Consider the following 24,708-nt stretch of genomic DNA (forward strand, 5'->3'; position numbering starts at 1 on the left):
ATTATTATTATTATTATTATTTGATTAAAAAAAATAAGGATTATTAGTTAGGCTACCTAATGATGTACAGTAGTTCAGGATAGTAACCATAGATAGTAACTCATACTACATTCTCCGGTACAGTAGATGGCGGTATGCACCCTAATAAGCGATGGTTGCAACCTGCCATGAAACCAAAGGAAGAAGAAGTTTACCGTCATTGGTACGACGTAGGACGTCACCAACCCGGAAAGAAGCTCACAGCAGAGTTGTCGCAGCAGCTCTGCTGATTTTTCTCCGAAAATTTCCTAGCAGACTGAAACAGATCCTCCACCGCTGCTGCTGTTGTTTATTTGTCGTTGTCGTTGTTTTGTTGTTGTTTACACTCTCTGTCGCCATCATGAACGTGACGCTCGCGGTGAAGCAGTACATTTCGAAGATGATCGAAAACAGCGGGCCTGGGATGAAGGTGCTGCTGATGGACAGAGAGACGGTAAGAGACACACCGGGTGTGTTTACAATGTATATCAAGTGCTAGTTATATAGTTATGCTGTGTATATATACTAGTTATATATATGTTAGTAACGTTACTGTCTGTCAGTCGGCTGTTTGTTTACATCCTGTAAACGGTGTTTAAATATCGGACTGATCAGTGAGAGACAGAGGTCTGTTCACTAATATGTTATCAGAGCAACTGATGATGATGATGATGATGATGATGATGATGATATCACTAATCACGAGCACTAACGTTTTTTAACATGTGAACACACACACACACACACACACACATACACCTCACTCCGTAAATGTCCAGTCTTTAAATTTAAAACAGGACGTTGACACAGACACTTTTTTTCCTTTAAACAGACATTTTACATTTTACTTTCTTGCTATATTTAGCATTGGTAGTTACAAGTTAAAACTACAGTCGGAGACCTTTATGAGACTAACTCTTTACATGAGACAGATAGTCTTAAGAAATCCCGATCCTCCTTGTAGTGCTTCTAATGGCATTTGCTTGAAGCCACAATGCCTAAACAGAAAGAACAACCAATCAGTGGCAAGGGGTCAAGGGATGCAGATGTCAATCAAGCCTCGTGAACTGTGGTCAAACTGTAAAACTATGCAGTGCTGATCAAATATGAATCAAGATTCTGTTACTGCATTGCCGGTTTATTGCCTCGGATGTTCTCAGAAATACATATTTTTGTGTACTGTTCAGGTGTAAAATGAGAGAGTTGGTCCGGCTAGTGGGCTCGACTGTTTCCAACATGGCTGCCTTGTTTAACATGACTGCAGTCCACGAGCAGTGATTGATATGATTGACAGCTGTGTTAGAGCCTCCTCAGCTCTGATTGGTTGCTTTTGTTTATGTGCAGTAAGGCAGTACAAGGGCCTGTCCCAATACCCATACTTCCCCTAGAAATACTCACTTGCACTTGGTTGTGCGTGTTCACGTTTAGGCTAGTGGTGTCCCAAAACAGAATTGAGGTAGTGGAAGTGGTTTCCAACACTTAAAACCCGCCCTAGATTCCAAGGGAGCCCCGACCCACTCTTTCAACGAAGTGGAAGATGAAATTTCCCAGAACACCATGCGAAGTCAGCAAGTTATGGAAAAAATTTTTTACTGTATGATCGGAATGTAGGCTATACAAACAACAGATGGTTGGATTAGCGTAAACTCATCAGCAACTTGGTTGAACACAGTGTCAAAATATTTAAACAAATCGACTTACCCGAACAAAATCGATCAGAACTAGAAGACGTCATAGGCGCCTCCTGTTTTCAGCATTTGTTCTCCGTTGATTCATCAGACGGAGAAGAATAAACATAGCACACACACGCCACAACACAAATGCTGGTGCCGGGGTTCTGACCAATAGAGCTACCACTCAGAATGACCTTCTAACACAAACTGCTCATTCATGGTGCGTTTAAGTGACGAAAAAACCCCACTAAAACCATACCAGGCAACACAACCTTACATTTAACCACATTTATAGAGGTAGTAGCATATTGATGGATAATTCCTACCCTATATAATGGCCTACTCTACTTTTAACCACATTGTGATAGATATTTCTACCTGACAGAATGAGCTGCTCTAGTTTTACCTACATTTATAGAACTTGTAGTCCATTCTGATTCTTTCGCTACTGGTAGGTCATTCTGAGCGGGTAGCTCCATTTGTCAGAACACCAGCATTTTCATTGCGTCGCTACTACGCGTGACGTATGCCTGCACGTCGGCCACGCCGATTTGTATGAAGTGGTGTCTCATTTCTTAGGGAAAGATCTCTACCCTAATATTTCTCACTTCCCTCGTCAAGGGTTATCTTGCAAACGAGTGCACTCAATATCAAGTGGAAGATTTAAGGGGTAGAAATGGGATTGGGCCTAAGGAGAAGAAATTTGAGTCCTTATCATGTGGCACTGACAAAAGTCAAGGACTGAAACATTTGCTGCAGTTTATAATCACTTCTTATTTTTTGCACTTTGAGCATCCTTCGTTTTGTGCATAGCTGTTCTAGATAAATTGATTTTTTTTGCATTGATCTCAGCCTGTGAAACTTTTTTGTGACTGTCCAGCCTCGTTGCATTGGTGTGTGGGTATCTCTTCTGCTATCCTGTCTTCTTTGCCATACAGACACATTTTTGGCAGTTTTTTGATTTAAGGACAGAATCTATGCCATCCTAACTCAGGATTCCTAACCTGGGAAATCCCTAAGTTAGGCTGGATCGATAATAGCTAAATCCCAAGGTAAGATAAGACTGTTTTGTAAATGCAGTAATGAAACATGTTTCTGAAAGAGTGAAAATCTTGAATGACATCCTAAACTGAAATGAGAGGATTTCACATTGTGGACATTTCTGTAATGAGGCCCCAGAGCCTGATGATGTATCTGTACACTATTTTATATATATATATATATATATGTAGTGTGTGTGTGTGTGTGTGTGTGATGTGTTCAGACCAGTATAGTGAGCGTGGTCTACACTCAGTCAGAGATCCTGCAGAAGGAGGTTTACCTGTTTGAACGGATCGACTCTCAGAACAGAGACAGCATGAAACACCTGAAGGCCATCTGCTTCCTGAGACCCACCAAGGTACAGAACCGCCTGTGTGTGATAATAACATTTGTTTTAGTGATAATAATACTGAGTGTCTGTTTGTTTGTTTTCTGCAGGAGAATGTGGAACATCTGATCCAGGAGCTACGGAGACCAAAGTACAGCGTCTACTTCATTTGTAAGTTACTTAAACACTCGAAGTGTTAACACTGATGGAGGCTCATCAAATTTCACTTTTTCTTCCCGGAGTCATAACTCAGTAATCACACTGACACACGTGATAGACACATCTTAAGATTCAGCGTGACTGACACTCAATGAAGATACCTTTATCTGTGATGTCCATCCAGAATAAACGTCCATAAATCCACTTAGAAATCACAGAAAAAGGAAGCTGCAGAACTTGCCTGAGAATCATCATGTTTTTAAGTTATCTTCAGTGTCAAAGTTATCCAGTGATAGTTATCTGTACATTCATGGGTACACCGCTGCTCAGACATCATTCAACACACTTTGAATGGAGACAGTTTGACTAAATGTAAACAAATACAGGTTAGTTCAACCCCTCGAAGCTTTTAATTTTGTCTGAGCTTTTTAAACATTATATTTAGTTTTAAATCTTCTGACTGCTGTGTGTATGTGTGTGTGTGTGTGTGTTCGTGCGTGTTCCAGACTTTAGTAATGTCATCAGTAAGAGTGAGATCAAAGCTCTTGCTGAGGCTGATGAACAGGAAGTGGTGGCTGAAGTCCAGGTGAGTCCATCCAACATCCAGTATCTTCAGTGTTTACTGTTTTACAACTTACTCTGGTTATTGAAGTAAGTTATTAGATCATTTCTGATGGACATTTTGTGTGCACGTGTTGTCTAAAGATCAAACAATACAATTATTAATTAATAAAATTATTGGTGCATTAATTAATTGTTTAGACACATAGCTGAGAAGTTTGACATATGACCTCTGTGTGTGTGTTTGTGTGTGTGTGTGTGTGTGTGTGTGCGCGCGCGTGTGCGTGTGTGCAGGAGTTTTATGGAGACTTCATTGCAGTGAATCCTCACCTGTTCTCCCTCAACCTGCAGGGAGTCGCCAGGGTGAGAAACCACAAACCTTTCTAACTCTTTAAAGCCTCTAACAGGAAGCTAAACATCAAGGCCCGGTTTCACAGACAAGGCTTAAGCCTAGTCCAAGACGAAAATGCTGTTTGAGCTGGCTTAACTCTAAGTCACTTGCACAGACTTATCTTAATATAGTCGTAGATTTAGTCTGTTCTGGATTAAACAAAACTGATGGCGAGAGGGTGGATTAGAGCTACTCTAGGACTAAATTGAAGCTTAAATTAATCCTTCAAAGAGGCGGGTTTAAAGGGAGCACAGACTGTTTTGGAGCATGGAGTATTTGGAATATCTAAATGAAGACCAATATGCACTACAGAGGCCAGCCAGACAAATACTTGTGGATAGGAGTAATCTGTTGAATCAGTTTGATGAAATAGCTTTCCAAAACCGCTTTCGTATGTACAAAGAAAATGCACTGGAGATAATCACTTTGCTTGAGCCTAGACTTTCCTCTATGTCTCAAAGAGGAAGGCCTGTACCCAGTTCTCTCCCAGTTCTGATCACTTTGAGGTTCTTGGCATCTGCAACCTTTCATCTTGAAACTGGTGATTTGTGTGGTGTCAGTGAAGCAACAGTGTGTAGAATAGTTCACAATGTCTGCAATGCCATTTGTGAACTGAGAAGTCTGTACATTAAATTCCCTTATGCTGCATTCACATTGTAGCACTTCAGTTAGACAAAAAGATGCATTTAATTAAATGAGAAACTCAACCAAGGCTGATCTAAAACGCAGTTTGTGGTTACTACAATACTCACACTCTTGCCAAGTGAGAAAACATTTATTTTCACAACTTACAGTATTTCATTACATTGTTCAGCATTGCTCATGCATCTTTCTTTGAGTAGCTCTCTTTTAATTTCATATCCAATTCAACCTGTAGAATTCTCATTTTCATGTCATTTCTCTGGGATGCCATACCAGATGTGGAGGGTGCACAGTCACTGCGCACTGGCTCTTCCAACAGCGTTAGAATAATTTCCTCGGGGAAAAGGACACTGTTAGATTCACAAAGTCATGTGGTCCTTAGAATGAAATAAAATACAGAGAGACACGGACAGTGGAATATACTGTATGTACAGAATGATTGACAGAACTGATTTATTTTCTTTGGAACATTTACCATTTGTGCTCAGTTCTTCATGTCCACTGTCCAAATGGTCATCATCTGGTATACCATCCAGAGGTTGCTGGTCCTCTATTATTCCAGACAACAAGTCACCCAATTCATCTGTCTTGTCTTTACTTGGTGGTGGTCCACCACCAGTAGTAAATCTCTCTCTTCTGGCCTCTGTATTCTTTTTTTTTTTTTCAAATCTAATTTGATGTTCTTCCACAGAGTCTGTGAAGGCAGATATCATTCAATATAAATAATGTCACAGAACTATATGACATCTGCGATATACGGATCATAATGGACATATCTCAGCTGCAGTTGCTGTACTGCTCTTGTGGTTACATTTTCGTTTGCATTGAATTCACTGCAAATGGCAGCCCAAGCACTCCTCTTCTTATGCTCAGTAGCAGCAGTATGGCTCTTACTTTCAATAACAGCATGATTTCCCACAATTTGTTTAAGTAGAGTTTCTTCATGCTCAGTATAGTTCTTTGAGCGTGTTCTTTTAGCTTCAGCCATTGTTTGGTGTCAAAATTCCCTCCAGCAATGCTGTCCTCAATTCCATTCTGGGTTTTTATTAGCACCATTAGGCTAACAGGCTGTGCTCCCACTTAATCTAACGAGGCTTGACCCAGGTGTTCTCATTTATGCTCACTCCAGGACTCCATAGTCTCAGACTAACTAAGACAAATTTAAGCCACGTTCATGCCAACCACTTAAATGGCCTAGGTTAACTAGTCTGACTTAGTCCTACTCCTGGCTTGATATAAACCTTGTCTGTGAATCTGGGCCCAAGTGTACCAAGTACTACTTAAGTAAATAGTGAGTGTGTACCTAGTACCAAGTATTATATAAAGTAAGTGATGAATACAGTGTCAGCTTTATAACAACTATTAACAACTAAAGTTCTATATGGAACTTTAAGAAAATGCTTGTTATTAGTGACCCCTCTTTCCAAGGTTGTTAAATGAACTGCAGTCAGCATCCTGTTGCTCGTGCTCTGTAGCCTCAAACGAGCATCGCTCAAAACAACAACAAACATGAGACTGACCAGCACCATGCTGATAGAATGACATAATGTTACTATCTGCAGTGTTCCTATATTTCTTTTGGACCATTTGCTCCACATTACTAAGTAGCTTAAGATTTGCAAATACCTTATCAGCTAACATAATGAAGCAATTAACTGTAGATCTATGTAGAGTAGTTCAAGCCTCGTTTCCACCAAACACTTGTGGTGACAGACAGACCAAACGTAACCCTTCAGACATGGTACCTAGACCAGGGCTGGCCCTGGACATCTGAGGGCCCTAAGCAGGATAAGCTCCAGGGGCCCTACTTTGCCATAAATAGACAGTTAAGGATACACAAAACCAGATACCGTATGCAATTATAAACCTTATGCATTACATTTTTACCTCTATCAACATGATGGGCCATAGTTTACTGCTACACTCACTTACTCAAGAACAGATGTTGGGTGGCTTTGATCAGCAGTTTCAACTGGATCCGAGGAGTAAGATCAGTTGGAAAAGCTTCAGTAACTTTTGTGTACAAAATTTAATTTTCCAAGAAAGACATCCACAATTTGGCAGCAAACATGAAACTTACCAAATGTATCACTGGAACCAACCCCAGGGGCTGATGATGAGTCAGCTTCAGTGTGGGATGATGATGGGCCTGGTAGGAAAAAACATTAACATTTATCATTAGCATTTTTTTAAAAAAATTTTGGAGTCCATTACTTTATATCAGTATCTTAATCATTATATCTAAAAATCATAAATAAGTTCAAATTGTTGTAAACAATTCAGTTTACTGTGCATCCATCTGGGTTCCCTCTAGTGGCCACAGGGCCCTAAGCAGCCACTTAATTCACTTAAAGGGAGGACGGCTCTGACCTAGACCTTAGTGTTTCCACTGCAAGCAGTACCCTAAATGTGGGCGAGGTTGTTGTCACTCACTGCTCCGTCCAGCACTCACTGTATTTCCTCATTACTGGTGACACAGATGGAAGTCTGCACCTTAGCACCGTTTATCGTCCACAGAACGAGGCTGCACGCCGACATTTTCAGAACAAAATAGAACATGCTGCAGTGAGAGTCTCTCTCCATGGGATATTTAAAAATAGCAGCTTTGTGCATTTAATCCTTCTCAGGCAAGCGCAGGGGTTTAGTGTTGCCGGAGCCCACAGGAGCGATGCTCTGCGACGCGTTTTTTTTCTCCAAGTGAGGATTAGCATATATGCAGGTCACATAATTAAGATATATATGAACGTTTCAAGAAAGTGTATGTCATCCAAGACAGACAATAAAACCTGAAGTAATGGTCGAAGAAATTTAAAGTGTGCTGATGGATTCACGTTGTCACCTCATGCATTGAGTAACATTACAAGTAAACATTCCACCCTAAAAGTGGCTGTCAGTCAGCCCACTTAATTAAGTTATTTTTTTCTCAATCTACATCTGCTGTGAGAGGCAGCAAAACATCCTTTCATTTTATAGTTACAGTTTACTAATAAAACTCTCCACAGTATGAACAGTAGTTACATGAGCCTCAAAACCAGCCACAACTCAGCCCTGAGCAGAGTGACGTCCGCTATTGACCAATCAACGGACTGCAGTGTTCACAGCTCCACCTTTTAGTACCAGATCTGTGTGCTAGGTACCCCAACAAAGGGGAAACCAAAAATGGGGATGGTAAGGAACAGTTCTATTGGTACCATCCACAACTTTTCACAGTGGAAACAGAAAAAATGCGCACTGAACTGAACTGAACCGTACCGTATTGCTCGGTGGAAACGGGGCTTTAGCTACAGCTGAAAACATACTTCTAATTTAGAATGTCAGAGTTCCAAATAAAACCAGATTCCTCTACTGGTACTCTGTTTTTCCCTCTTTAGGTTTATTTGTATCACTCTTAATCACATCCTTTATTTTTTGCATCCAATTCTGTGTCTGTAAACAGGTAAAAATAGGTAGAACACAGGGACAATTGGCCATATGCCTATACTTCTTTTTAATTGGTAGCAGAAATTCGAAAAGTGTACCCTATCACTTAGCAACTGCTGCACGGGCTGTCCCTTACATTGGCAATCCATTCATTTCACATTATTTTGTGCATTTAGTAGGCTTTTGTGTCATCCTGGTACCTAACAGCAGTCAGGGTACCGTTGGCTATGACGTTGAGGTCTGTGTGACCCTCCAAGGATATGCCTCCCCAGACCATCACTGACTGACCGCCAAACCAGTCATGCTGGATGATGTTACAGGCAGCATAACGTTCACCACGGCCTCTCTATATGCATATTTGTGTGTACTTGTCAGGGTCGGAGCTGGGAGCCCTCCATGTTGTCTCGGTGTACTCAGGGTTTGACCTCCGTCCTTCTTTCCCTGAAGAAATGTCCAATGATCCGCTACCAGCTGTCCTCCGACATGTCCAAACGCCTCGCAGAGAGTGTCAAGGTTTCCACAGCAACACATCACACTCATCACACTTATCACAAATCTCTCAGGTAAATGTTAACATTAACCTCCTTTACGCTCCACCCGTCAGCAAATCATCACGAAGGAGTACGAGCTGTTTGACTTCAGGAAAACTGAAGTTCCTCCTCTGCTGCTGATCCTCGACCGCAGCGATGACGCCATAACGCCGCTGCTCAACCAGGTGACCTATCACAGCGCACCACACCATGACATCAGCTTTAAATCACAAACAGCACTGACACAGTCACAAGTTTACTTAGAGGAAACAATGATCTCTTCTTGCTGTTAATTCAACGTCTTACTCAAATAATGATGCATTCATGATTTTATGTAGTTCCCTACGGTGGCCCTGAAACTGAACGTGCTGCAGATAGCTCACACAGAAACACTGTTGCTGTTGTCATGGTTTCTGTCCTGTGAAGCTGTTCAAGTCTACTCTTTTTTTTTGCTTAACATTAACATTGTGATCACATGATTCAGATATTATTGCAGATATCCTCTGCTAGCCTAGTGTTAAGCTTTAGCGTAGTATTAGCCAGTGCCAAAAACAAGCTATTATGTTCACTTGCTGTAGTTACTTTAAAAACTGTCACCAAGTAACATTCAAAGGTCAAAACAAATCACAAACTATTAACAATTCCAGACAAAATACATTGCAGTTTGACGGCATGAATAATATTTTAAACTTCATATGGACACTTTCTGTGATGAAACAATGAGCATTATTTTCCTAATTTGTGGACATTTTCGGCTGCTGCTTTTTTTGGTGTATGCACCAGGTGAGCAACTCCATCTTGGCATACAGTATCTAGATATTATTGCAAACCTGTGGTTCATACAGACATCGTTTCGGTGCTGTTACCTCCAGTGCTGGCTTAAAGGTGAGACAACTCTGTCCCCTCATTTCATGATGGTACCTTTAACACAGCACAGCAAGGCGGAATAACGGTGTGAAATTTCTGCCTTGAAGAGGCATGTAAAAGGAGCAAACTTTAGCCTGATTCACAATTAACTGTGTGTATTTTGTCAGATTATTTCTACTGGCAGGTGAATTATAAGCTGAAGGCTAAATTCAGTTATGTGCATCACTTTTTAATGTCCCCTGGAAACAGTTTCTGTTGTGTTGTGTGGTTCTTGCAGAGAATTAAGCTCTCAGGGCCACCATAGTTTCCTGTTATCATAAAATCAACTTAAATGTGCACATTTAATGAGCTATTCCTAAAAAACATGTTCATATTTACATTTAATTGACATGCGCCTTGGCACTTAATAAGTTATACAGTGATAACTTTATTCACTCACATTCTCTATGAATGAAGTGTCTGTGTTTACTGTATGTGTTAATGTGTTGATGTGTTGCTCAGTGGACGTACCAGGCAATGGTCCACGAGCTGCTGGGTCTGAACAACAACAGGATCGACCTCTCCAGAGTGCCGGGGATCAGCAAAGACCTGAAGGAGGTGGTTCTGTCTGCAGAAAACGACGAGTTCTACGCCAATGTGAGTCTGCTCAAAGAACACGGAGAACATTGAATGAAGCACTTTTATCTTCAGATTAATACAGAATATAATCGATAGTAAATCATGGTGTATTTTCATAGATTGATCTACCCAGCAGTATACATTGATTAAAATGAGCTCTACATTTCAAGTGATAAACACATTAATGCATCAGTAATGATAATACAATATATATGTTATTCAGCATAATGAGTACTTTTACTTTGGGTACTTTAAATATATGTTGATGCTAATACTTTTGTACATAAACTTGAGTAAAATTTTAAATGCAGGACATTTACGTGTAAAGGTGGATTCATACTTGTGTGTCAGCTCTATGCAGAGCCTACGCTGAAGTCTATGCATGTGGCCTATGCCATTATGAGCATTTATACTTGTTTGGTCATGTGTCAGTGTCACTCTGCTGTTACACCTCCAAAACACTAGTTGACGGTGGGGTTTCTGTGAAGTGCTGTAAAGTTTAGTTGATTCAAAAAACACATTAAACACACATTAAACATGGCTTAATAGAGACAGTTTCACACACAACTTCACAAACCAGCTTCATTATGACTCAAAGGATTCACAGACAAAGCACTTGTCTTTTGCTGGACACATTTTCCCTACAAATACAACATGCTAATGTTTTTAGCACAACCCTATGGCATTTTACATAGGATAAATTAGCCCAGTGGCTAGCAGACATTTCCTCTACTCATATAAAACCAGGGACAACAGCAATCCATTACAACTCACAAGGTTTACCGACAAAACAACTGTCTTGTGCTAAACATGTTTTCCAAACAAATGTAACATGCTAATGTTATTAGCACAGGCCTATGGCAGCCTCTACTCATCTGAAGCCAGGATAAATCAGACACAAGACTTAAAATGCTATTTTGTGGAGGCTTTATTGTCTTCACAATTTGTTGTTTCTTGTCTGTGAAATGAAAGTAAATAAAGGCTTTCCACTGTGGGAAAATGGTTTGAGCTTACAAAAATAGACAGGAGGTCTGCGTCACTGCAACGTGTAGTTATATTTTTGGGGAGATCAAGCCAGGCTACGGCATAGGCTTTACATCAACACAGAGCCTACGCAGTAGGTACACCATCAATTTGACACAGGAGTGTAAATCTTACACAACAGAGTATTTCTATTTCTACAGTGTAGCATTAGTACTTTTACTGAGATAATAGATCTGAGTACTTCTCCTGGCACTGGGTATGATGACATGTTGTAGTTTTCTGACGGACTCTATTTAAAATGTCATACAAGGAAAAAAAAATCAATTTTTTAATGTGTAAAGGCAAATAACTTAAGAAACGTGTTATATTATTATAACACGTTTAAGTTATATTATTTATTATAATAATAATAACAAGATTAGTAATAATAAAATGATTTATTGACTAATAAAATGGTGTGTGTGTGTGTGTGTGTGTGTGTGTGTGTGTGTGTGTGTGCACATCAGAACTTGTACCTGAACTTTGCAGAAATCGGCACCAACATTAAAAACCTGATGGAAGATTTCCAGAAGAAAAAACCGAAAGAACAACAGAAGCTGGAGTCCATCAGTGACATGAAGGTCAGAAAGACAGACAGACAGGCAGACAGTGGAATGGACAGATGGACAGACAGCTGTTCTGAGAGGTTGCTGGTTGAAATCTCCAAACTTTTTTTCCTGGTGTTTGTGTCCTCAGAGTGCATTACCTGTCTCTCTGTCTGTCTGTCTTTCTCTTGTCTGTCTGTCTGTCTGCAGGCCTTTGTTGATAACTACCCTCAGTTTAAGAAGATGTCGGGCACTGTGTCCAAACACGTGACAGTGGTGGGTGAGCTGTCTCGGCTGGTGTCTGAGCGTCAGCTGATGGAGGTGTCAGAGGTGGAGCAGGAGCTGTCCTGTCAGAACGACCACTCCAGCGCTCAGCAGGTAACTACAACACTAACAACCACCACCAACTAACAACCATTCCACCACAAACCACTTGGGGTGGGAAACACCAGAGGGCCCTCAATACGATATTATCATGATACTTAGGTCATGCTACGATACTATTGTGATATTAAATGTATTGCAATATGCTGAGTATTGCTGATTATTTTCCAACTGCATATTACTTCCCCAAAGGAAAACTTTGTCAACATCAGTTTTACCTCCTAAGATAATGTTTTCAGTCTGTTCATCTGACTTTAATCATTTTTATTGCAGCAAAATGTGATGTAAAGCAGACATAAAACCTGTTAGAAATGCTGCATACACCTGACAGACTAAACTGTGGGCAGATTTAATGCCCTTAGAGAGGCCAGGTTAAAAGCCTGGGCAAGACACTTCACATGCAGGTATCCTGCTAACTGAATGGCAACACCCATGTTAGACACATTGTCTGTTCCATTCTTGTGCTGCATTTTGAGACAGCAGTCTCCAGTCCTCTGTGAGATAATGTGTCGCTATAGTCATATATGAATCCACTGACCTTGAAGGTGTCACAAGTTAACACCACCCTTCCTGCTGTACTCAAAGATTCCTCAGCTTTATGCTTCACTTCTCCATAGAGCTTGGGTACGGCTGCGTCGGTGAAAAAACATGGGGGTGGAGTCACATACCTAGGTTCATGTGTTTTAAAGGGATAGTGTACCCAAAAATGAAAATTCAGCCATTATCTACTCACCCATATGCCGATGGAGGCTCAGGTGAAGTTTTAGAGTCCTCACAACACTTGCGGAGATCCAAGGGGAGAGGGGGTAGCAACACAACTCCACCTAATGGAGGTTGCCCCAGATTCAAACGTCCAAAAACACATAATTGAAACCACAAAATATCTCCATACTGCTTGTCCGTAGTGATCCAAGTGTCCTGAAGCCCCGACATAAAAAGTTGTTTGGAAAAACGTCATTTGCACCGTGCTCACGTGTGCGCGCAAGACCAGCGAAAGCATGTGAACACACATGAACAGGGTGCCCATGTCTCACGGTCTCGCGCAAGCACCCACACGTGAGCACAGTGCCCAGAGAGGCAGTTAGAGCTGCAGGCTACAATGAGGCTAAAAACAGAGTTCAAATGACGTTTTTGATGAACTTCCTGCCAAATGCTGCTGACTGAGACCTCTACAGGCATCACCAGGCAAAAAAAAACCTAGAAATTAGCATCATCTAGTGGACCGAAAAAGCAACTGAAGTTGTATTGAAATGTGTATTTGCAGAAATTAATTATGTATACAATAAAAGATGGATACCTGGCGCCTATGTATGGATACAATTGCCATGCAACATATCGCGTATACTATGCTGTATCGTTTTTTTTCCCCCACCCCTACAAACCACATGCCCAACCACCACCATCAACCACACGTCTCTGCCTGACTTTAAAGCTCTAAGTACAAGGATGAATGAGTCCATTGAGTCTTGTCATTGTGTGTAGGTGCTCTTTTACTGTGTGGTTGTTTGACTGTATCTTTTTGTGTGCTGCAGTTTTGGCCAGGTCTCCCTCGTAAAAAAGATCATTGATCTCAACAGGACTTAACTGGTTAAATATGGGTTAAATAAATAAAAATGAAATAAAACAAACATCTTATTTCTTTAACATTGAGCTGCTGGATCAGACTGTAAACATCAGTGAAAATATAAAGCTGTTGTATTAAAGAATGTAAGAACCAGTTCCTGAGTCTGTGTCTGCAGCTTGTCTCATCTTCTCTTGTGCTTCCTGTTTGTTTCAGAACGTCCGCCGGCTGCTGCAGAATTCTCGTCTCTCCGAGCTGGATGCTGTCCGTCTTGTCATGCTCTATGCTCTGAGATATGAACGCCACAGCAGCAGCATCCTGCCGGCTTTGATGGATGAGCTGAACAGGAGGGGAGTGTCCGAGCGGCATCGCAGGGTAATGATGTCATCGCAAACACTTGGCTTAGATTGGACACCGAAATCAACACAAATCATAAGGACAAAACAAAGCGTGGCTTCTTTTTCAGTCTACTGACTAACAATTGGAACAATACAACTGAACAAGTTCGAAAAATCAGTAATCTACAACAGGTCAGGCTGCACTAACATCTCTTTGCCAGCAGGTAGAGCTGCTTAACAGACACCTTCACAGACTGATCAGAGACAAATGACTGTAGATTGGTTTGAAGAACATAATCTACATCCATCCATCCATCCATTTTCGTTACCGCTTCTCCTCTTGAGGGTCGCGGGAGGGCTGGAGCCTATCCCAGCTGACATTGGGCGAGAGGTGGGATACACCCTGTATAGGTCGACAGACTATCGCAGGGCTGACACATAGAGACAGACAACCATTTGTACTCACATTCACACCTACAGACAATTTAGAGTCACCAGTTAACCTATCTCCAACCTGCATGTCTTTGGACTGTGGGAGGAAGCCGGAGTGCCCGGAGAGAACCCACGCTGACATGGGGAGAACATGCAAACTCCGCACAGAAGGGCTCCCTCCTGGGATTGATCCAGGAACCCTCTTGCTGTGAGGTGACAGTGCTAACCATTACTCCACCATGCCGCCCTGTCTTAACATCACTATTAAAAATTAAATCTCTATGCAGTGAAATAAAAAGAAATTAGGCAGTAGTGTTTCCGGCAGAACAGCAGGAACCACCCAAAAAAATAAAAAATTCTGCAAGCACACACCCTCGCCTCAGCCCTAGAGGGTCTGAGTTTATACCCAGACCTCCCTAGAAACGCCCCAGATTTACAGTAATTCAATTTAAAGTTGGTTATCATGACTGTTACTTACTGACTAATAAAGATTTGTGTGTGTGTCTTTTTTTAGATGGTGAAGTCGGTGGTGGAGTACGGAGGAAAAAGAGTCAGAGGGAGTGACCTCATCACACCGACAGACGCTGTTGCCATCACCAAACAGTTTTTCAAAGGCCTCAAGGTACGTACACACAAACACATCTGTACACCATACACCTCACCTACACTCCACCTTTTATATATTTAGTGTTTATATTTTAATGTTTGTTTATATTGTACAAGATAATTACAATACTCCCTGTGTGTGTGTGTGTGTGTGTGTGTTTAGGGTGTAGAGAATGTGTACACTCAGCATCAGCCTCTGCTTCATGACACTCTGGATCAGCTGATCAAAGGTCGACTAAAGGACAGTCAGTTCCCATACCTGGGGCCCAGCAGTCTCAGAGACAGGTAACATACACATACACACATACACACACACACACACACACACACACACAAAAACAGAGAGACACAACATGATTAAAAGTCACTTCCTGTTTAATCCAAATGTCTTTAGCTTCATTGTCATGCTAGTTTGTGTGTGTGTGTGTGTGTGTGTTACAGGCCTCAAGACATTGTGGTGTTTCTTATTGGTGGAGCCACATATGAAGAAGCTCTAACTGTTTACAACATGAACCGCAGCACACCTGGAGTCCGCATCGTCCTGGGAGGAAGCACCATACACAACACCAAAAGGTAACACACACACACACACACACACACACACACACACACACACATTGTGTCAGCATGGCAGATAAAACGATTATTATAAATATAGTGAAGTAAAAAGTACATTATACAACAGTTAGTTCCAACCGAGTAATTTGATTGGACGAGAGGCATTCCGTGAGTGCTGATATAGAGTATAACATCACTGGGACATGTAACAGTAAAATCACTCCGCTCACAGGTGTTATAAATATAAATACAACCGTTAATTAACCAGCTGTCAAACTTGCTACATTGACGCAAAATGACACTATATACACCAAGAAGATGGATATTTTCCCCAAAATTACATTTGAATTAAATTATCAGTGGTCGTCAGGAGAGGACGAGGAAGCTGAATCCGGCCGTGCCAACATCCAGGTTTGCCAACGTTTCATCAGCCGAACTGGATGAAGTTACACAGCTGCAGATCAATGTAAATACAAAGTAGTTTGTGAGTTCCTGGCGTGTGTGCTGCGTTGCCTGGCAACAGACTGGGGGAACTGTTTTTTTTTTTCTTAAATAATTTATTTCATCACCTTCTGTTAACATTTCCTTACTCAGCATTGGTGTTTAAGCTGTTGTTGAACTGTTGTATAAAAGCAATATCACACTCGAGGTTGTGATGTTGGAGCTTACTGTATATCGTCACGGCTGTAATTGTCTTCGGCACTCGGCCTGCGGCCTTGTCCGAATCACAACCGTGGCGATATACAGTGCAACATCACTCCCTCTTGTGTGATATTGCTTAAGTATTTGTACCTGAGTGACATCAGGGTTTGTTTGTTTCTCTCTCAGTTTCCTGGAGGAAGTGATGATGGCGACAGGTCACAGCGGTGACAGAGCACAGGGAAGTGGTCGCCATGGCAGCAGACGCTAAAAACAACAACATTCCCTCCTCTCAGTCTGCGGTCATTTTGCGTTCATGTGTGTTTAAAGGAACAGTTCAACATTATATTCTGTGTCCATGTCCCCCTCTGAAGTGTCTGTGTGGTTTCATGTCAAACCAACTGAATGTTTTAAGTTAAAATAAAACACCAAGAAATATGACAGACTTGTCTTATTCATTACATTACATTACTGTCAGTTTGATTCTGGTTTCATTTGAAATATTTTAACAGTTATAGTTAAAGCTGGGATAGGTGGTTTTATTCATTTAGCAAAAATCTTACAATAAACTTTGAGCATATTCAAGTGGTCTGAGAGAAAACTTGACTTCAGCACTTCCTCTTGGCTCTGTTTTCAGGTTTTAGAAAATCTAGTCCTGATGGGAGACTTTGGCCAATCACAGGTCATTTCAGAGATGGCGTTCTTATTGGCTGTTCTACAGATACAGACGTGTGTGCACGTCACTTAAGATGGTGGAAGCCTGATTCAATGGAGGAGAATCCTGCAGATAAAGTTGCTATTCCAGCATTGGCAACAACTGTCTACACTGCAAAGCAACCCAAACCAGGAAGACGGACTGATCTAAAAGAGAGTCTGAAAATAAATGAAAAAAAAAACACATGACAATATCGATGAAGTGTTTCAGAGTTGGAGAGAAAATGTTGCTAATCATTTAGCTTTCTGCCATTCTCGGAACCCATCAGCTGTATTCGGCGTCTGACTTCCGGCAGACGGCGATACAGCCTCTGGGGGCAGACCCCCATTTTTTTGGCATTCCCGTTTGATTTGGGCGGAGGAGGCGAATTTCTGTTATACGTTTATATATAAGTAAATATAATGAACCATTGCAATGGATTCAGAGTTTGCAGTGACACCAACTATGTTCCGCCTTGTTAGTTCACTGCACGGAGCGTTTAACCTGGCAACAACTGCAGCTGGCTCAAACGTGATTGGTCAATATCACGTGGACTACAAACAGCCTACAACCGGAAACCAGGGCTCTTCCGCTCTTCTTCCAGAAGCAAGATCTCTGGGGTTTGCCTACAGACTCTACATTCACTGAATGTAGAGTCTGTATATAGAGACTAGCTTTCTGCTAACAAGAGCCAAAGGCTCAAGTCTGCAGCTTCATATCCATGTTTATGTGGTGATGATAATAATGATAATAATAATAATGAACTTTATTTCTATAGGACCTTTCATACAAGAAATGCAGCTCAAAGTGCTTTACAATAATGCAGTATAAGTGCTTCATATTAGAATAGACATAATGGACATAAAACAGACAGCTGTTAGCTGTTCTATTCTCTGCCTCTACCTGCTTGGTCATCATATCCACATTACCAATGAGTCTTTATTAAAAATATCTTATGTGTATTATATCTTAGGAAAGCAACAGTAGTCAAAGTATTGACATTGTGGTATTCAGTCAAAGATATTGTGATATTTGATTTTTTTTCCCTATTGCCTAGCCCTACGTCCCACTAGTGTTTTGCATTGGTCATTTGCAGACACTATTCTATATTCTTAAACCCTTAAACCCATAAACCTCAAACCCACTAATCAGTTATGCTTTTCAAATGTTGAAGTGAAAAGTGAGGCTGCAAATGACAAAAAACAACATATTGTTACCAAATAAATCAAACTGTTCCTTTTAAGCCTTTGAAATAGTTGTACATATTGCATATACATGACTACCACATTCGTTATAAAATGTGACTAAATGATATCTGCTTAGCATCATTGTTATAAACCATTTTACTGAGAATAACTGATTTGGAATGGTGAAGTTTTAAGTGGACTTTTTCATCCAATATGGTATCTGGGACCAGGTGTGAGTCGATCATGGCAGGGAGTTTTACTTGACGCTCTTCACGCTGGTGCTGCTGTCATCTCATCGCCACAATCAGGAGAGAAGCCCTGCGTTCCAATACCCATACTACCATACTATTTAGTATGCCAGAAAAAGAATTAGTGTGTCCCAATACATAGTATGTCAGATGCAGTATGCCAAAAGTACCAGGATGTTCTACTACATCCGGCCATATTTCGCAGTATGCATGTCAGCATGCTTCTTTGGCCATTCTGACCCACAAGCCTTTGCGCAGCGGAAGTTACGTCGCACTGACTGAGCTGCGTGTACAACCAACGCCCACACTTCCTTTCATACATGGTTTATTTAATTTGAGATACTAAGACACTACATATTAGGACTGCAATGATCTGATTATATACTGTCACATATCATACAGTTTTGCAAGAACACGGTTACAACATTCAACTTTATTGTGATTATAGTATAATCAATGTTAGGGTTCAACTATGACTACAATATAGAAGATTCTACCAGTACAGGCAGTGGTGTAAGTGTGGTATAAATAATGAATGAATATGACTAAATATGAATACACTATGGGCCAGGTATGAGCAGTATAGACTAATAAACATATAAATAGTAAAAGTCAAATACATATTAAGTAATGTAGTAAGAATGTGCAAGTATGTTACACTACAAATAAAAGTAATGTGAATGTAAGGCTGCTTCACGTGCAGACAGAATATAGTGCCAGCAGCTGCATAGCTGTAAATATATTTAACAACAAACATCTGCCAGCAACAGAGAGCTGTGTGTGAAGGGGGTTAATATGCCTACTGGTGACTAGTTCAATAGACAGGTCACTAATAATAGGCTTGGGACTGTTTACGTGAACATGTCAGTTTATTAGAAACAACAACATACATTACGACATAACAGCAACAGAGCTCTCTGGCACCTCCAACGGTATGCACGACTCTGGCGAGGAGATGGTACCTGAGGCTGTATGCTCTGAAAGAACAGGAGGGAGAAAACCTCAAACAACGTGTGATGGAAATCTGCCGAGCCATCGCTCCAGACCTTGGAGACCACCTGCAGCTTCTCACTGACATCACCCACAGGATCGGACGGAGAGACAGAGAGAGGACACGTCCAGTGATCATCAGATTCTCATCCAGATCAGTCAAAGAACTCATCTGGAAGAACGCAAAGGGATCCGAGTATCTTGCATCCAGGAAGCTGAGGTTTGGAGAAGACTTGACAACGAAGGACAAAGAGACTCGAAACAGATTGTGGCCCCACATCGAGGCGGCGCGCAAAGAGGGGAAGAAAGCCTTCTTTATTGGAGCCAAAGCCTTAATTGAAGGGAGAGAGCTGAAGGCATAGAAGGTATGAAAGTCAGCGTCATGCCGACAGTTAGGTTGGTTTTGAAGTAATGCAATATCTGGTGCAGCAAGATTTGGCTGTAATTTGGTTATGTTAGGATAGGCATATATATTTTTGGTTGCCTACTTGCCTTCTTAGTTTTCAGGCGGACATTTATTCTTCTTCCTTTTTATTTTTTCAGTTCACTTGAAGGAAACTGTCTTTATCAGTGTGTTCAATTAATGTTCGGGGTATCAGAGATATTTTGAAAAGCAATTTTTTGTTTTGTAAAAGATTTAAGGCTGATTTTTATTTTTTACAAGAAACGCATGCATTAAAATCGGATTACAACTTTTGGAAGAGTCAATGGGGTGATAATGTCTGGATGTCATACGGATCTAATACATCCGCAGGTGTTGCAATATTGAGAGGACAATTTAGTGGTAATATTTTGAAAAGTAAAGCACATGAATATGGAAGATGGTTAATTTTAGTGCTGGAGAAAAGGGACATTATATTCATCATGGGTAATATTTATGCTACAAATAACAGATTACAGAATAGAATACTGTTTCTGGAGCTTGAAGACGAGATATCCAGTTTAATAAATACATTTCCTAATGCAAAACTAATTTTAGGAGGAGACTGGAACTCTATAAGAGATCCCTTAGTAGATTGTATTCCACCAAGACCTATAAGAGCCAACTATATTGCTGAAGTGGACAACCTCTGCCTAAATCTGAACTGTTTTGACATATGGAGACACAGGAATCCAGATAAAATGCAATTTACATGGTGCACTAAAGATAGGACCAAACAGTCTAGGATTGATTTCTGGTTGGTATCTAGAGATTTAGAAAACCAAGTTCTGGATGTAAAAATAGAACCATCAGTCCTTACAGACCACAATCTAATTTATATATCAATAAACTTGAGTGACACAGTGGCAGGAAGCAAACCCAAATTTTGTTACTGGAAATTAAATAATATGCTCCTCAAAGATGAACAATTTTTGAATAATGTCAGATTGAGTATTAAGGACTGCTGGAATAAAGCTAAAAATCTGAATTCCTATGGTGGGCAATGGGAATATATGAAATATGACATTAGGAAAATGGCTATTCAGAGAAGTAAAGAAATTGCAAAAAATAAAAGAATAAAAGAAGATAATATTATTAGAGAAATTATTGCAATACATGGTAAGGAAAACTTGTGTAATCAAGACAAGGATAATTTGAATATGCTGCACCTACAACTGGATCTCATTTATGAAGAAAAGGCAAGAGGTGCCTTTGTTAGATCGAGGAGAAAATGGTTAGAGGAGGGGGAGAAAAACACAAAATACTTCTTTAATTTGGAAAAAAGAGATGCTGAAATGCCCTCTTTGGTTAAATTGAATATTAATGGCCAGATTACAGAAGAGCCCAATGAAATCAAGCATTTTGTTACAAAATTCTATGAGTTATTGTATAAAAAAAATAAGTACGTTGATGATACAGACTTTTTCTTATTTATTAAGTCAAACGCAAAATTCATAATTGAGGAATCTAAAAATATGTGTGATGGAAATATCACACTACATGAAATTAAATCATGTATCTCTAAATTAAAAGACAATAAATCACCAGGTAACGATGGTTTAACCAGTGAATTCTTTAAAGTATTTCAGGAGGACATTGCGGAATTTCTTTTAGGGGTCTTCAAAGAGGCAATTGATCTGGGAAGGATGCCTGCAACTATGTCTCAAGGTCTTATTTCTCTAATACCAAAGCCAGGAAAAGATGCTCTAAAAATTGAAAATTGGAGACCAATAACCCTGATAAACAACGATGATAAATAATTGGCTTTAATATTCTCTCAGAGATTAAAGCCCTGCCTCGATATAATCATTGATGACTGTCAGTCAGGCTTTATGAAAGGAAGGCATATCTCTAATAACATCCGCCTAATTCTAGATCTAATTGATTATAATGAATTACTTTCTGATAACAGCTTCATTTTATTTGTGGACTTCTATAAAGCTTTCGATACAGTTGGGCATACTTTTCTGTTCAATACATTGGATTTCTTTGGATTTGGTGATTATTTTAAACGAGCGGTTCAGACTTTATATGAAGGTTGTAATAGTTCAATAAAATTACCATATGGGACCACACACAGATTCAATATTGAAAGAGGGATTAAACAAGGAGATCCAATTGCTCCTTTTTTATTTTTTATTAATTATGCAAACCATGGCCTTATATATTAAGAAATATCAATTTAGAGGTATAGAATTGGATGGAGAGGAATTGAAATGCTGTCAACTGGCAGATGACACTACAATCTTTTTACAAAATGAAGGTGAAGTGGAAAAAGCCTTAGAATGTCTGAATGTCTTCTCTCAGGTATCAGATTTGAGAATTAATGTCAAGAAATGTGACCTCTTCCCTTTAAAGGACAAACCCGCTGACTTAAGTGAAATATGTGAGATTTCAGTGAAAGATGTTGTATCATACCTAGGCATCAAAATTTGCAAAAATCAAGAAGAAAGAGCCAATTTAAATTTTATTCCATTAATGGAGAACATGGGTAAAAAATTTGATAGCTGGCTTGGACGAGATCTATCACTATATGGGCGAGTTATGTTGTCAAAAAGCGAAGGCTTATCACGGCTTATATATGGTGCCTTGGCACTGGATGTTCCTCAAGCCTTAGTTAAACAAATTGACTCTAAGTTGCTAAATTTTATTTGGAGGAATAAACCTCACTACCTTAAAAAGGGTGTCCTGTGTAACCCGTGCTCTCAAGGGGGGGTTAATGTTCTTGACTTTAACACCTCAAACACTACTTTAAAGATTAAATGGTTAAAAAACTATATGCTTGGTAAGGAAAAAATGTGATATATTATTCCAAAATTGATTTGTAAAAATGTTGGAGGTATTGATTTTCTGTTGAAGTGTGACTTTGACCTAAACAAAATTCCCACTCGGTTATCTAGTTTCCATAGGCAAGTATTTTTAGCATGGATGTTAACTTACAAACACAACTTTTCTCCTCACAAATATTTAATTTGGAATAACAGATATATCAAGTACAAGAATAAATCCATTTACTTTGATGGTTGGGTGAGGCATGGTATCTTAATGGTGACACAATTGTTAGACAAAGATGGAAATTTATTGACTTACACAGAATTTTTAAGAAAGTATGGACTTCCAGTCACTCCAAAGGAATACGCAGTTGTGTTTGATGCGATACCATCTTGTATTTTGAGACTGGTCTGGGGATGTGACTCCTTAGATAGAAGTGTTCAGGTGATATCAGCCCCTATGCTGGGAGATTTAACCCTCACTGACAAGAGATGCAACAACTATTATATCAGGAGTCACTGTCAGGAAACATCAATTCCCTCTATTAAATCTTTCTGGGAGTCAAAAATTCAAAACATTAAGTGGAAGTTTGTATGGAATATAAATAAAAAATACTGTGTCAACAATAAGATAAGTCTCCTTTAAAATTGTTCATATGATTTACCCAGTCAAAAAAAATACTTGCTAGATTCAGAGAAATAGACGAAATGTGTGTTTTTTGTAATATTGAACCAGAAACTGTGCTTCATTTGTTTTATAATTGTCCTTACGTTAAACTGTTTTGGATAGACATGGAAAGGTTTGTTAAAGACCGAATGGGACTCAGCATTTGCCTAAATATAAAAGACATTATTCTGTATGTTGAAAGAAGCTTTGAAGGCAAAGAAATCTTTTTGTTAAACCTTTTTATATTATTTGGAAAATTCCACATACATAAATCCAAATGGACTGGAAAGAAACCACGAATTCAGCAATTTAAAATGGAATTTGGACATTATATTGGGACATTGACAGGACTCAAGAACCAAAAAGCAATTAAAACGGTGCAAATATGTGAAGACTTAGGAATTGTATGATTTATGAAATGAACTAAATTGAGATACCCCTGGATATTATTTTTCTGTATATTAGTGTATATATGTAAATATGGCGTGGTGTGTTGTGCTGTGTTGTGATGTGATGTGTGTAATAGCAATAATAATAATAAAAAAATTTAAAAAAAAAAAAAAAAAAAAGACTCTGGCGAGCTCGACGAGTGGAGATTTGCTGCATCTCCAAAGTACAACAAAACAAAATATTCAAATGTGGCGCTACGGACGGCAGCGGAAGTGAGCAAGAGGGTTGGAGTTCAGGGAGCGATGTGATGGCGGATGTTGTGTCCCAATAGTATGCATACTGTATGCATACTGCATACTACACTACATACGTTTATATTAGGGATGCACAATAAATACCTGACATTGGTTTATCCAGTAATATTGGCCCATATAGATATCGGCATATATTAGCAGATAAATATTGGCTATACTAATATCTGATTTGACAGACAGATTGTCACATTTCATTTTAATTGGTAGGCAAAATTAAGTGAACATTTTAAGAGTTAGAACTGTTGTTTGTTTTTGTTGTCAGTTAGATCTGGTTCAGTCATAGCTGTGAAATATTAAATCCTTTATCTCTGCTCACTAAATCTGAACCTTTCTGACCCTCAGTTGTGCCAAAACTACAGGTTATATGCACTTATTTTAAAAATACAAACATCTGAATTTATCAGTTGTCTATATCAGCTATGAGGAGCAGGGGTCCGTTTCACAAAGCAGGTTCAACAAACTCTGAGTCTAATCCTGAACTCTGAGTTGATCTACTCTGAGATAGGAAACTCTGAGTTTCCGGTTCCAGAACAAGGCTGTTCAAGAGAAGGCTGAGACACGGGGTCAAATATGGGGGGATTGCATATGCGCAGTGTAACTTGAGCTGCGATGCTGGAGGGTGACAGCAGGGGCGCTAGATAAAAAGCGCAGGATCCGCTCAGGCGATCAAGGAGTGCGTTTGGTGCGGTCTG

The 24,708-nt window shown here is 39.9% G+C and overlaps 1 protein-coding gene across 2 annotated transcripts; it reads left to right on the plus strand.

Moving 5' to 3' along the window:
* Positions 1–211: 211 nt before the first annotated feature.
* vps45 (vacuolar protein sorting 45 homolog) lies at positions 212–16,775 on the plus strand. 2 transcript variants are annotated; one of them, XM_033637334.2, is made up of 16 exons: positions 212–472; positions 2,956–3,090; positions 3,171–3,231; positions 3,726–3,805; positions 4,075–4,143; positions 8,609–8,746; positions 8,838–8,948; positions 10,132–10,266; positions 11,739–11,852; positions 12,027–12,194; positions 13,978–14,136; positions 15,046–15,153; positions 15,301–15,422; positions 15,579–15,710; positions 16,056–16,161; positions 16,524–16,775. In XM_033637334.2, the coding sequence occupies exons 1-16, from the start codon at positions 380–382 to the stop codon at positions 16,563–16,565; spliced, it is 1,773 nt and encodes a 590-aa protein (XP_033493225.2). In that variant the 5' UTR covers positions 212–379; the 3' UTR covers positions 16,566–16,775. The 2 variants fall into 2 exon arrangements, with proteins under 2 accessions (XP_033493225.2, XP_033493226.1); XM_033637335.2 differs by lacking the exon at positions 16,056–16,161.
* Positions 16,776–24,708: the final 7,933 nt, after the last annotated feature.

This window comes from Epinephelus lanceolatus, chromosome 16 (genome assembly GCF_041903045.1).
Source record: "Epinephelus lanceolatus isolate andai-2023 chromosome 16, ASM4190304v1, whole genome shotgun sequence".
Taxonomy (NCBI): Eukaryota; Metazoa; Chordata; class Actinopteri; order Perciformes; family Serranidae; genus Epinephelus; species Epinephelus lanceolatus.

Excerpts from the sequence above, each read along its gene's own strand:
- vps45 (XM_033637334.2), top strand. The coding sequence starts at position 380 with ATGAACGTGACGCTCGCGGTGAAGCAGTACATTTCGAAGATGATCGAA. Across the intron at positions 4,144-8,608 it reads ACCTGCAGGGAGTCGCCAGG|GGTCGGAGCTGGGAGCCCTC; the intron begins GTGAGAAACCAC and ends TGTACTTGTCAG. Across the intron at positions 15,423-15,578 it reads CCCAGCAGTCTCAGAGACAG|GCCTCAAGACATTGTGGTGT; the intron begins GTAACATACACA and ends TGTGTGTTACAG.